The 14,075-nt window shown below is 43.1% G+C and overlaps 1 protein-coding gene across 10 annotated transcripts in view; it reads left to right on the top strand.

Moving 5' to 3' along the window:
• The window catches only part of atp8a1 (ATPase phospholipid transporting 8A1), a 165,533-nt gene that overhangs the window by 24,040 nt on the left and 127,418 nt on the right, over positions 1–14,075 (top strand). For 9 of the 10 annotated variants that reach the window (XR_009769247.1, XM_061686715.1, XM_061686714.1 and 6 more), the window contains exons 3-4: positions 8,692–8,791; positions 12,311–12,409. Coding sequence is in view for 9 of the 10 variants with exons in the window: in XM_061686715.1 (XP_061542699.1) it covers positions 8,692–8,791; positions 12,311–12,409 (199 nt within the window). In the remaining variant the exon portion in view is untranslated. Of the gene's footprint in view, positions 1–8,691; positions 8,792–9,415; positions 9,478–12,310; positions 12,410–14,075 lie in introns of those variants that run through there. The other variant, XM_061686719.1, reaches the window with a different exon arrangement.

Raw genomic sequence — 14,075 nt, forward strand, 5'->3', positions numbered from 1 at the left:
GCCCAAAGAAGCCGGCGGCATTTCTGGGTGTTGTTGATAAATGGTTTTTGCTTTGCATAGTAGTTTCAAGTTGCACTTACGGATGTAGCACTGAACTGTATTTACTGACATTGGTTTTCTGAAGTGTTCCTGAGCCCAAGTGGAGATATCCTTTACACATTGATGTCGGTTTTTGATGTAGTGCGGCCTAAGGGATCAAAGGTCACGGGGATTCAATGTTGGTTTTTGGCCTTGCCGCTTACATGCAGTGATTTCTCCAGATTCTCTGAACCTTTTGATGATATTATGGACCGTAGATGATGAAATCCCTAAATTCCTTGGAATTATACGTTGAGGAACATTGTCCTTAAACTGTTCGACTGTTCTCACGCACTTGTTCCCAAAGAGGTGAACCCCGCCCAATCTATGCTTGTGAATGACTGAGCAATTCAGGGAAGCTCCTTTTATACCCAATCATAGCACCCACCTGTTCCATATTAGCCTGTTCACCTGTTCCAAACAGGTGTTTGTCTTTTTTGCCACCTGTCCCAGCTTTTTTGGAACGTGTTGTGTTAATGATTATTTGCTAAAAGCAATCAAGTTGATCAGTTTGAACATTAAATATATTTTCTTTGTAGTGTATTCAATTAAATATAGGTTGAACATGATTTGAAAATCATTGTATTCTGTTTTTATTTATGTTTGACACAACGTCCCAACTTCATTGGAATTGGGGTTGTATTTCATAAGTATAACCTTTGAGGCGCCATGTGTTCACTCATGTGAAAATGCCTTCCAAACCGTATTTATAACCTACTGGTCCAACCAGTTGGTCAGTGTCAGGAAGACTGTGAGTTCAGCTGTGTTGACCTTGGATCAGGTGGACAACGATGCACTCTCATGCAGGAGCAGAATTTTTGTCACTTTACAGTCCCTGAGAGACATTGTGCGATGAAGTGTTGTCCACTTTTGTTGTATTCCAAATGGTTCTGTCGCTATTTTTGCATATTTTTGGCTTTTTTTTTTTTTTTTTTTTTTTAAAAACCCTTTGTAGAAAGAACAAAATATAACCCCAAAACAGATAACAGTCAAAATCTTCCAGTCTATAACAAGCCGTTTTAAGACATGATTTCAAATGGTGATATAAATTTCCTTTCATTTCTATAGGCCTGTCATGATAACACTTTAAGACAATATATTATCAAAAAAACTATCACGATAAACAATATGTTTTTAATGCCTCTGAAATCATGAAAAATAAGGCCGGCGGGCCTTTTTACTGTTTTTAATTTTTCGCTTTTGAATCATCCATCCATCCATCCAGCCATCCATTGTCTGAGCCGCTTATCCTCACAAGGGTTGCGGGCGTGCTGGAGCCAATCCCAGCTATCATCAGGCAGGAGGCGGGGTACACCCTGAACTGGTTGCCAGCCAATCGCAGGGCACATATAAACAAACAACCATTCGCACTCACATTCACACCTACGGGCAATTTAGAGTTGTCAATTCACCTACCATGCATGTTTTTGGGATGTGGGAGGAAACCAGAGTGCCCGGAGAAACCCCACGCAGGCACGGGGAGAACATGCAAACTCCACACAGGTGGGGCCGGGGATTTCTCTTTGTGATATGGATCCCCCTGAGTCTGAAATAACGAATAAACAGCTGCAAGACTTGGCTGGTTTACATGGAGCCTTCTATTGCGATTTGTAATCGGTTTAGAAGCCCAAACCGAATGAAAATGCTCCATATAAACACCTCAATCGAAATAAGCAGGCCGGATCTGAATGGAATTTCATTCGGTATCACATGGGAGTTCTAGAAAGTCAACCATCACTGCAGCCCTCCACCAGTCGGGGCTTTATGGCAGAGTGGCCCGACGGAAGCCTCTCCTCAGTGCGAGACACATGAAAGCCTGCATGGAGTTTGCTAAAAAAAACACCTGAAGGACTCCAAAATGGTGAGAAATAAGATTCTCTGGTCTGATGAGACCAAGATAGAACTTTTTGGCCTTAATTCTAAGTGGTATGTGTGGAGAAAACCAAGCACTGCTCATCACCTTTCCCAACAGTGAAGCATCGTAGTGGCAGCATCGGGCGGGCGTGCTGGAGCCTATCCCAGCTGTCATCGGGCAGGGGGCGGGGTACACCCTGAACTGGTTGCCAGCCAATCGCAGGGCACATGGAAACAAACAACCATTCGCACTCACAGTCATGCCTACGGGCAATTTTGAGTCTCCAATTAATGCATGTTATTGGGATGTGGGAGGAAACCGCAGTGCCCGAAGAAAACCCACGCAGGCACGGGGAGAACATGCAAACTCCACACAGGCGGGGCCGGGGATTGAACCCGGGTCCTCAGAACTGTGAGGCTGATGCTCTAACCAGTCGGCCACCGTGCCGCCCACTGTATGTTTAAAAGTACATTAATATAACCTTTATTAGTCCCATAATGGGGAAAGTTTCAGCAGCATTAAAGGATACAGGAAATACAAAAAAAACATCCAAGAGAAGACATTTGGCTGCAAATTTGTCCGCCATTACACGGTTGATGATATAAATAAATTAAAAAGACTAATATTGAAGCTATAATTTATGAACGATTACAAATATAGAGTAATGATTCTGTTGTCCAATTTAACTGTATGCAGAATTATTTTTACCCTAATACATAATGTACTGTAATAACTCTCAGGGTAATGTTCTCGACATAATTTTAAAAAATGGAAGTAAATTTCTATGGTTGGCATCTCTGCAGTCCTAGCCATAAATGCAATTTTAGTCGGAATTGACGTCGTAATTTCGTTCTCTATTCGGCTTCGGGTTCCTCATTTTCGTTTTTTGTTTTTCGGCCAAGTTCCATTTTGGTGCTCACTACTTATAATCACTGGCAACACTGGTACCTTTTCTACATATACATAAAGAGATCTTCCCATAAAATGTATTTTTATTTATGCAGAAAAGTTGTTGTCAAATACATGTTAATAATTCAAAACACACGTGGCATCAGAGTCTGGCCACTAGACGAATACAAACTCCTTATTAAAAGTGCTGAAAATGCATTTTTTTTTTTTTAAACGAGTGAAGAACCAATCAGCATAATTGATCCACAACATTTATTGCCTTGGAGCTGATGAAAATGTATTTTATGAAGAGTCAGCCAGCCAAAAATGAAATGTGGGTAGCTAAATAGCTCCTCACAACTCATTTAGCAAAAGAGATACATTTTTATTAGTTTTAGTTGCACTTTGCAATGAAAGTGTGTTTTTGGTACAGAAAATTGCTTTTATTTCTCATAGTAATATATCCACGTTCATGTTTATTAGAGTGACAAGACCCAACGTAAACAATTCATGACTTTGCTTGCTTTTGCTGTTGTGAACTGTAATACACTGTAGCTGGTGACTCATCCTGAGTAGGCAAAAACTGTTTTTATTGTATACTGAAGACATTTGGGTTTCAGATCAAAAGATTAATAAAAGACAAAGGTTCAGAATTCCAGCTTTCATGTCGTTGTATTTACATCTAGATGTGTTAAACAACTCAGGACAGGGGACTTTTTGTTTGAAGCCACCCACTTTTCAAGTGAGCAAAAGTATTGGAACAGACATTTGGGTCATTGTCTTGTTGCATGATGACGCTTCTCCCGATTAGTTTGGATTTTTCTGTCAATATTCTATAAATATTTTTACTCGCGCAAACTGAAAAAAGATTCGCCTTTGCGAACATTTTGGTCGCAGTCTCGAGCCCTGTGTCATGATTGGTTATCGTCTGATGTAGGACTGGACCCAAAAGCAGGCGAAGGCGGAAGGAGTAGATGGAAATGGTTTATTTGGAGGTTCCGAGGCGTGATGGTGACTTGCGGGAACAAGGAACAGTCAGAAGACTGTAGCGGGAGCAGGTGGCAGGACTTGACTGTGTTGTTGGAGCGGGCGGTGAAGCTGGAGACACTGGAGGAATCCTGGAAGTGGAAGAGCACATATGAGGCTAAGTATCACTGCGGATAGTCCGGAAACAATTAGCAATAAGAGATGAAGCCACGAGAGCAGAGCTGTGTACCACCAACAATAGCGAAATACTGGTACTGGTGGAGACCGGCTTAAGCAGAGAAACATGAAATGTCAGGTGGATCTTGAGAGAGAGAGAGAGGAAGTTTTAACTTTACCGAGGTGGCATCGATGATTTTACTGATAGGAAAGGGACCAATGAAGCATGGAGTGAGCTTGCAGGATTCAGTTTGGAGGGGGAGATCACGGGAAGAGAGCCAAACCATCTGCCCCACCTTGTATTCAGGCGTGGGAGAGGGAAGAAGATCCGCCAGCCCCTTATTCTTTTCAGCTGAACGCGTAAGAGCAGCCCTGACGTCCTTTCAGACACCTTTGACTCGTCGAAGGTGCTCGCTTACTGCAGGAACCGCCGCCGTATGTTCCTGTTCCTTAAACAGAGGAGGTTGGAAAGGGAGACATGCATGTGGTGGAGCTGGTGAGGGAGTTGTGGGCATATTCCACCCATGGGAGAAAGGTGCTTTCACGAGGCGGGATTGTGAGCAGCAACACAGCGAAGAGCAGATTCCAAGCTTTGATTCGCCCGCTCTGTCTGGCCGTTGGATTGGGGGGATAGCCGGAAGATAGACTGGCTGCTGCGCCCCCCGCCCTGCAGAACTCCTTCAAACCTGGGAGTAGAACTGAGGACCTCGGTCCGAGACAATGTCAATAGGTATGTTGTGAAGTCTGAATACATGAAGGACTAGCAAGTTAGCGGTCTCAAAAGCAGAGGGAAACTTGGGAAGGAGTACGTAGTGGACATACTTGGTGAAACGATCTATGATTGTGAGAATGAAGGAATTACCTTCGGAGGGGGGTAGACTGGTAACGAAGTCCATGGAAATGTGGGAACAGGGCCGACTCAGAATAGTTAAGGTGCGCAGCAGACCAGCTGGGGGTCGGTGAAGTTTCACCTTGGGCAGGCGAGGACGAACTCTTGGGTGTCTTTACCCAGGCTGGGCCACCAGAAGTGTTGCTGGATGAAATGGATGGTGCGGGTGATTCCAGGATGACAAGTGATCTTAGAGTTGTGGGCCCACTGAAGGACATCAGAGCATGCAGAATTGGGCACAAACAGCCGGTTAGGAGGTCCGGTCATGGGATCAGGGAGCGTCTTCTGAGCCTCCTTGACCACCTTCAATCTCCCATGTAGCCGCCCTGACGAAGCAGGAGGAAAGAAGGATGGGCTCTGGTTCACTTGGGCTGGAAGGGGAGGAATGGAGGCCAGAGAGGGCATCAGGCTTGCCGTTATGGGAACCAGGGCGGAAGGAGAGGCTGAAATTGAAGTGGCTGAGGAATAATGCCCAACAAGCTTGACGGGCTTCCAACCGCTTAGCGGAACGGAGGTAAGCAAGATTTTTATGGTCTGTTCAGATGATGAACGAGGAAACGGTCCCCTCCAGCCAATGCCTCCATTCTTCTAGAGCCCAGACGATGGCTAGCAGCTCCCGATTTCCGACGTCATAATTGCGTTGAGACGGAGAGAGGCGACGGGGAAAGAAGGCACAGGGATGAGGTTTTGGGAATTCAGGGTCTTTCTGGGAGAGAACTGCCCCCGCTCCAGTGTCTGAGGCGTCAACCTCCACTACGAATTGGAGGGAGGGATCGTGGTGTCTCAGAATGGCGGCACGGGTGAATAATTCCTTTAGATGCTCCAAGGCTTGGGATGCAACAGGACTCCACTGGAAGGGAGAGCTGGTGGAGGTGAGGCTGGTGAGAGTGATGGCCACTTGGCTGTAATTACGGATGAATCTACGGTAGAAATTGGAAACCCCCAGGAAACGTTGTAGCTCTTTGCAGGTGGAGGGAATGGGCCAGTCAACGACTGCTTGAATTTTCGCTGGGTCCGGTTGTAGTTGTCCCTTGGTGATGATGTCTCCCAGGAAGTGCATGGAGGAAAGGTGGAATTCACATTTCTCAGGCTTGACAAAGAGACGATTCTCAAGGAGACGCTGAAGGACGTGGTGGCGATGTTCTTCGAGAGCAGGAGAAGATGAGGATGTCATCCAAATAGACAAATATGAACCGGTTCATCATATCACGGAGGATATCGTTGATGGTTTGGAACACAGTGGGGGCGTTGGTTAACCCAAAGGGCATGACAAGATACTCAAAATGTCTGATGGATGTATTGAAGGGGGTTTTCAATTCGTCCCCCTCCTTAATGCGGATGAGGTGGTAGACGTTGTCTTGGTCCAACTTGGTGAATATTTGGGTTTCGCAGAGTGGTTCCAAGGAAGGGTCTATGAGAGGTAATGGAGCTTTGTTTTTCATAGTAATGTTGTTGAGGTCACGGAAGTCAATGCGGGGCGGAGAGTGGTGTCTTTTTGTCAACAAAGAAGAACCCAGCACCCAGGGGGGGAAGAAGAGGGTCGGATAATTCCGGAGGCAAGGAAGTCGTGGATATAATTCTCCATGGCTTCCATTTCTGGATGGGAAAGGTTACAGAGCCAGCTGGAGGGGAGAGGGGCCCCAGGAGGTCAATGGTGCAGTCATAAGGGCGGTGGGGGGTACGTAAGATGGCAAGATCCTTACTGAACACTGGGGAGAGGTCGTGATAGTCTTCTGGTACGCGGGAGAGATCAAATGAGGTAACAGGTGGCTGAGGTTTGCTCGAGGGCGGGACGGCCGAGAGAAGACAGTGGGAGTGGCAGTGATTGACAGGTGGGTCCAATTGATGGCGGGGTTGTGTTGCTTGATCCAGGGGATGCCAAGGACTAATGGAGTCTCCGGGGAAGGAATGACAAACAGCTGGAGGAGCCGCTCCAAAAGTCCCTAAACAAATATCCCGCGGCCTCGTTCCATCAGCATTCACCTGCTAGAATCCTAAACTCAAACGAGTAGGACACCACAGAGCCAGACCCCTGAGTGAGGGCTTGGAGGCGGCGAACAGCTTCCCTACACTTAATGAGGTGATCAAACACCTTTTTAAGCTCGGCCAAGAATAATTCAAAGGATGTGAGTGCCAGTGAGGAATTAAACCAAAGTGTGGTGCCCCATTAAGTGGCTCTTCCGCAAAGGAGCTTAATAAGGAAGGGGACTTTTGACCGGTCAGTGGGATGACTCAGGGGTTGGAGATCGAATATTAACGAGCACTTTAAGAGAAATTCGCCACAGGATCCTAGATCCACGGAGGAAGGTTTGGGAGGCGGAACGTGAGGTGCATTGTACGGGAGGAGGGTTTGGTAGGAGGCTGCAGGTGTGGGAGGAGTACTCACGGGAGGGTTGCGGGACTGAATCTCACAAGACAGGAGAGAGACTTGTTTGGTAAGGGATTTTAATGAGTCCATGATTTTACAAAGCACATTATCCAGTCTGCCAATATGGGTGCCTTGGGAGGCGAGCGCGTCCCTCAGTTCCTCTGACGTCAATGGGTCCATGATTTTTTGGACCACAGTATTCTGTCACGATTGGTTATCGTCTGATCTAGGACTGCACCCAAAAGCAGGCGGAGGCGGAAGGAGTAGATGGAAATGGTTTATTTGGAGGACACTTGCGTGATGGTGGCTCGAGGGAACAAGGTACAGTCAGGAGACGGTAGCGAGAGCAAGTGGCAGGACTTGACGGTGTGGTTGAGCGGGCAGCGAAGCTGGAGACACGGGAGGAATCCTGTAAGTGGAAGAGCACATATGAGGGTAAGTGTCATTGCGGATAGTCCGGAAACAATTAGCAACGCGATGAAGCCACGAGACCAGAGCTGTGTACCACCAACAATAGCGAAGTATTCTGGCGCCAGATCTCTGGGTCAGGCAGGCTTAAATGCAGGCAGAAATCAATGTCACTTGAAGACGGGTGCGCAGCCCAGGTGATGGTGATTGCTGGTGAGAAGAGGGGGAGGGGAAGAGACAAGGCGCAAGGCGCCACCCAAGCTCCACCAGAGGAACTGCAGGGCATGGATCATGACACCCTGCTTGTTTTTGACGCAAACACTGTTAGATTGTTTGACATAAATAAAAACATAATGCTAAACTGTGTTAAGATTGACGAAGATAAAAGCAGCATGCTACAACTGACACAGTGAAAGTGCTGCCGTTTGATGTTTGCCTTTTCCTGTCCTTCTGGCTGTTTGGAATCCTGCTAGGACTGTTCCTCATTCTTCTCTCTGTGCATTAAGACAACAGTGAAATCGGAGCATTTTCTGATTTGCTATCTGCGGATTACAAAGTCTTGCATCACTTGGGGCGATCTTCGATAAATTGACTGCCCTTAACTGAACTGTATGCTGGCCCAGATTTTGACCTGTCACAGTTGATCTCAAATTGCTAATTAAAATTCTTTCCAACTTTACCAGCATGCTGCATTTGGGCCCTAAGAACACTCACCTTGTGTCAAAATGTTAGTTAGTAAAACACAAACTTAGATGTTTCCCGAGTTATAAGTTGTCGCTCGGTCATTATTTTTTTGCTCATTGTTGCGAGACGAAATTTGATAAGATGTTTAGACATCCACCCAGCATCGCACGTCTCACTCAACAATTCAAATATGAGTAAATTGCGTACGAGTTCAGTCGTGGAACAAATTCAACTTGTAAATCAAGTTACCACTGTATTTACTTAGGTAGGTAGGATATTCTTAAAATGCTATTGCCTTACAGAAACACAAACAGACGTACAGAAAATACATTTTAAAAATGGCTAATTAACATTTAACATTGTTTTTTGTCTTTACAGTACGGCCAAATACAATGTCGTCACCTTTCTCCCGAGATTCCTCTACTCGCAGTTCAGGAGGGCAGCCAACGCTTTTTTCCTCTTCATTGCACTCTTACAGGTAGGATGTTTAATCCACTGGAACACAATGTCACATAACACACTTTGATACAATTGTAAAATGCAAGCTGTCATTTTTGTAAAATCTTCACAGCTTGAATTTGTTGCCATTAGTATGCAAGTGGTAGGCTGTTTACGTTGACCTAGACACCATTTGCAAAGGTCCTGTCTGTAATTCCGTAGCATATACACTCGTAAAGGCACACACGTTCACGTAATCATGTTTCCTTAGTTATGAATAATACATGTAATACTGTGTTCTGTTAAAAGGAAACTCAATTTATTTCCTGCCTCACCGATCTCTGTCATAATACATTAAAAATACATTCGGCTGCAATGTACACTATAGTCTCAATTGGCTTTGTTACTGTACTATCATAGTAAGAGGGTGTTTTTTTTTCTTCTTTGTTAGCCACAGTGGTTGCAATTGCTGTTTTTCTCAGCATCAATCATTCCGATTATATTCAAAGCAGCACAAATCAATCCGTCTCAGAGATAAAAGCATAAGAGGGAGGACTCTTCGCCTTGATTCCCACAGAAAGCGTTTCCTCTTTAAGAGCCTCTATTCTGTGACTTTAAAGTTTCTACTTTGAAAAGCAACCGGTGCATCTTCATTAGTTGACTGCGCGATGGTGTAACCTTTAACAAAAGATGTCTCTTAGGATGAGGAATGCCATGTTCATAGCAGTAAGTCTGTGCATGCATGTTTGGCTGACATTTATTATTTATTATTTAATGTGGAACCCGCAAACAAATCTTTTTTTATTTTTTTAAATAATTTGGTTCTAAGGTGAGGATGTAACCATATTGTATGCATGTGTACAGTATGTGCAGAGGTCGCCAGCCAATCAATCCGCCTTTGTTTAATACGGTCAAATAAGATTAACAAATATAAATACAATTCAGTCTTTTGCTCAATGAATAGGCAAGACGTTTCCAGACCAGTGCGTCACTTAATCTGTACAAATGAACACAATGTCATTTCCAAGAGCTGGACAAAAGACTGTGAAACGTCTAACTTCCATCCATCCATCCATTTTCTGAGCCGCTTCTCCTCACTCGGGTCGCGGGTGTGCTGGAGCCTATCCCAGCTGTCATCGGACAGGAAGCGGGGTACACCAGCCAATCGCAGGGCACAGAGAAACAAACAACCATTCGCACTCACACTCATGCCTACGGGCAATTTAGAGTCTCCAATTAATGCATGTTTTTGGGATGTGGGAGGAAACCGGAGTGCCCGGAGAAAACCCACGCAGGCACGGGGAGAACATGCAAACTCCACACAGGCGGGGCCGGCGATTGAACCCGGGTCCTCAGAACTGTGGGGCTGACGCTCTAACCAATTGTCCACCGTGCCGCCACGTCTAACTTTCTTTTAATTAAAAAAACAAACAAACAAACAAAACAAAAATGAAACAAAAAATAAAAGAATTATCTCTGTTGTCATGCAGAGGGCACTAATCTAAGATTCAAGACTTGAGCTTTGTTTCCTCTTGCTTTACCTCACATAGAAACATAACATAATATGAAATGCTAACCGTAAATATGATTCAATTGATAAAAGCAAATAATTTTTACCTCTGTCATGGACATTATTTTCCAGAGCTGCCAAATGTTACGGAACGTCTGTATTTTGTAACGAAAATCACTGAACGTTGACTCGTTACGGCCATAACGCTGATTGATCCGGATATTGAAAAAAAATAAATAAAAAATCCGGCATCTGACATTGTCACGTTCACATTGAACCAGCTGATTGGTGCATGCTATTTCATTTCGCCGCCTGGCTGCCAAGCTGCAGAGGCGAAAGTTCTCTTTACGTCTGATGTCAACACATTGTTACTGATCAAACCCTCCATGGTAGTGAATAAGCTACAGTTCTTACCATGCTTCTTACAAAAGTGTCACGAAGAAAGGATGAGGAGTGGATAGGCGAAGACGTGTGCTAATTGCTAAACTATCGTTACACGCAGACGCAAAACATCGAACTAAGTGATTTGGTGAAACAATACACTTGCCACATTAGTCTGGCTGGAACTGTGTTTTTGCGGCGAGTAACCAACTTTGAACAACAAAATAACAGGGCAATTAACACGTGTTTAGAGAGAGAAATATAAAATAATGCACATCCACACAGGACGCCACATCTGAACCGGAAATGGATTAATATGTCACTGCACACGTCACTTCAGAATGTGGGCAGGTTAAAAGTATATTACTATTATTAATAAATACTCGTAATATAAGATAACCTTTATTAGTCCCACGATGGGGAAATTTGCATCGTTTCAGCAGTAATTGTGGATATAGGGAATATAAATCCATCCATCCATCCGTTTTCTGAGCCGCTTCTCCTCACTAGGTTAGCGGGCGTGCTGGATCCTATTCCAGCTATCATCGGGCAGGAGGCGGGGTACACCCTGAACTGGTTGCCAGCCAATCACAGGGCACATACAAACAAAGAAGCATTCGCACTCACATTCACACCTACGGGCAATTTAGAGTTGTCAGTCAATAAATATGTAAAATAAATAGAATGTAAGAGAAGACGTAACTATTGTCCAGACATAAACTATCCAATTCTGTCGCTCAGCAATGCTATTTGTTTATTTGCAAAGTAGAGTGCTGAGTTTTAATTTTGACGTTTCAGATCTAATTAATCTGCTTTAATAGACTTGCAGTTTTTGTTTTGTTTTTGTTACTAGGGTTGAAAAATGAATTGGCAAAGGTTAATTAATCAATAGACATAGATATTTTTGATGATGGAACGTTGAAATCTCATACAGTATACTGGCACTTTGATTCAGGCTGCAACTCCGTCCACCATTACAAGGTTATTGTAATAAAATGACAAATATTTGAAGCAATAATTTATCAACGATTATGATTATGACTGTCGCACGGAAATGTTCTTGACAACATTTTTAAAATATGGAAGTTCAGGCAAATTTGGACAAATTGTTCTGGAAGTGAATATTTATAGGTTGGCAGGTCTGTTTTCAGATTAAGGATTTATTTTCCCCACTTTCTGTCCTGAAGCTCCTCTGTCCAAAGTCTCAGCGAACACTATTTCTCCTTGAGACGCTTAAGTTAGTGCCGTTTCTATGTGATATTGTCTTGACAGAGCTTCACAATTGAAGCTGTGCCATGGATTATATTTTAAATTACTGCATTTAAGTGTAGATGTGCTTTTCTCGGCACTACATAACACAATACAGCAAATAAGTAACTGCAAAAGATAAAAGATATGTTAAAATGATCAATAGATCTTACGAAACTCATGCTAAATTTGCATGCAAATATAAGCGTCTAAGTAGCATGCCGATGTAGCTAACTTTAAATTCCCCAGGATTATTGAGCAATGTCAATGTAAAAATCCTGTTGTGGTATTTGAGCCAAGATGGTAGCTTTGGTAAAAGATAGAACAGAAAAAAATAAGATAAAATTTTTTTCTCTCTTGATACACTTTTGTCACTTATGTTGTCTTGATTTTTTTTGTTTTTTGTTGTTTTTCCCTCAGCAAATCCCAGATGTGTCTCCCACTGGTCGCTGGACAACGTTGGTGCCACTGCTTTTTATACTGGTTGTGGCTGCTGTAAAGGAAGTCATTGAGGATCTGGTGAGAGCACCTTCAAAAGCTGTATTTCAAAAGTAGCCTACATTCTGTACTTTTTTAGTTGAGATTTTCCCTACAGGAGGCATTGATGGTCACGTGATCTCAGCAGGATGTGTGCAAACTCCTATATGTACATTGTGTCCATATACAAGCACACTCATTTCATTTAACAACTGTGCCTTCCTGGCTACCCATTGAGTTAATTAACCTACACACTAGTGTAGTTAGCACTAACCAAATATAGCAACTGTTTGCCCTTTCGCATATATGAAAATATTTCAGTTAAAAAATACATTCATTCATTGTAGTTAACATAAGGGATGGGCATTTGATTATATTTTCCGGATCTATTATGAGGAAATGTATTGATTTTACTGTTACCTTTGAAACACTTTTAATTGGTTGGATTGGCAAATTTTGGAATGTTCTCAACTCCTGTCCCCATGCTACGGAACAGATTAATGGATGTCAGCAAGAGTTGCCATTGTGGAGGTCTGCATGGATGTGGGCCATAGATAGATGTCGGGTTGTCCTTCTTTATACAGCAAACTATTTGAGAGTGAATCTTTTCAGGTTGCAGCCAAGTAGTGCACTCAATTTTGATCCAAGACATGATTAATCACCATTCAATTCAACACGATCCCTAGAATTTTAATGATGAATTAAATCAATCAATCAATCTTTAATCTAGTCAATCTTTATACCAATATGTATTCTACGGTGGCCTGGAAATGTAAAACAATATAACAAATTGTGAAACACTTTTAAATTTCAGAAACAAAATTAACAAAAGCCAAAATACTTTTACATTTCATAAAACAAATGAACAAATGCCAAAACACTTTTACATTTCAGAAAACAAATTAACAAAACATAAAACACTTTTAAATTTCAGAAAACAAATTAACAAAAGCCAAAACACTTTTACACATCAGACAGCAAATTAACAAAAAGAGAAACACTTTTACATTTCAGAAAACAAATTAACAAAATCAGAAACACTTTTACATTTCAGAAAACAAATTAACAAAAACATTTCAAAAAACACACTAACAAAAGTGGAAACATTTACAAAATATGATACAAATTACAATTGATACAAACGGGAACGTCCAGCATTATTAGGATTCCCACGCATTTTCCTGGCAGGACACGCCAGGTCACGCGTCCCTACACTATGATTCGCTGCTGTATCCTGGTAAAACACGCTCGACTGCTTCCAGACGCAGACGGTAAAGGAAGTACCGTATTTTCACGACCATAAGGCGCACCGTATTAAAAGGCGCAGTCTCAGTTACTAGGTCTATTTCTGTATTTAACACATACATAAGGCGCACCGTATTATTGGGCGCAAGCATGGTAAAACATACGCTAGCTTAAAACATATGGTAGCGTGCATGCACGCGAAAACGATGTTTTTAAAAAGGCAGCAGGAGCAAAACTGAGTTTGGTTGTACTTTATTGAAGTATTTACAATGTACCCATTTTTTGATCAAACCTCATCCACAAATCCATCAAAGTGCTCATCTTTCTCCATCAAGTTCTCAATCAAACACGCCAGGTTCCCTCTCGTCATTGTCGGAGTCAGTCTCGTTGCCGTGCGGCTGCTCAGAAATGATGCCGGCTTTTACGAAAGCTCGAACAACAGCGGAAGCAGACACGTTAGCCC

The sequence above is a fragment of the Phycodurus eques genome, chromosome 9 (genome assembly GCF_024500275.1).
Source record: "Phycodurus eques isolate BA_2022a chromosome 9, UOR_Pequ_1.1, whole genome shotgun sequence".
NCBI classification, from domain to species: domain Eukaryota; kingdom Metazoa; phylum Chordata; class Actinopteri; order Syngnathiformes; family Syngnathidae; genus Phycodurus; species Phycodurus eques.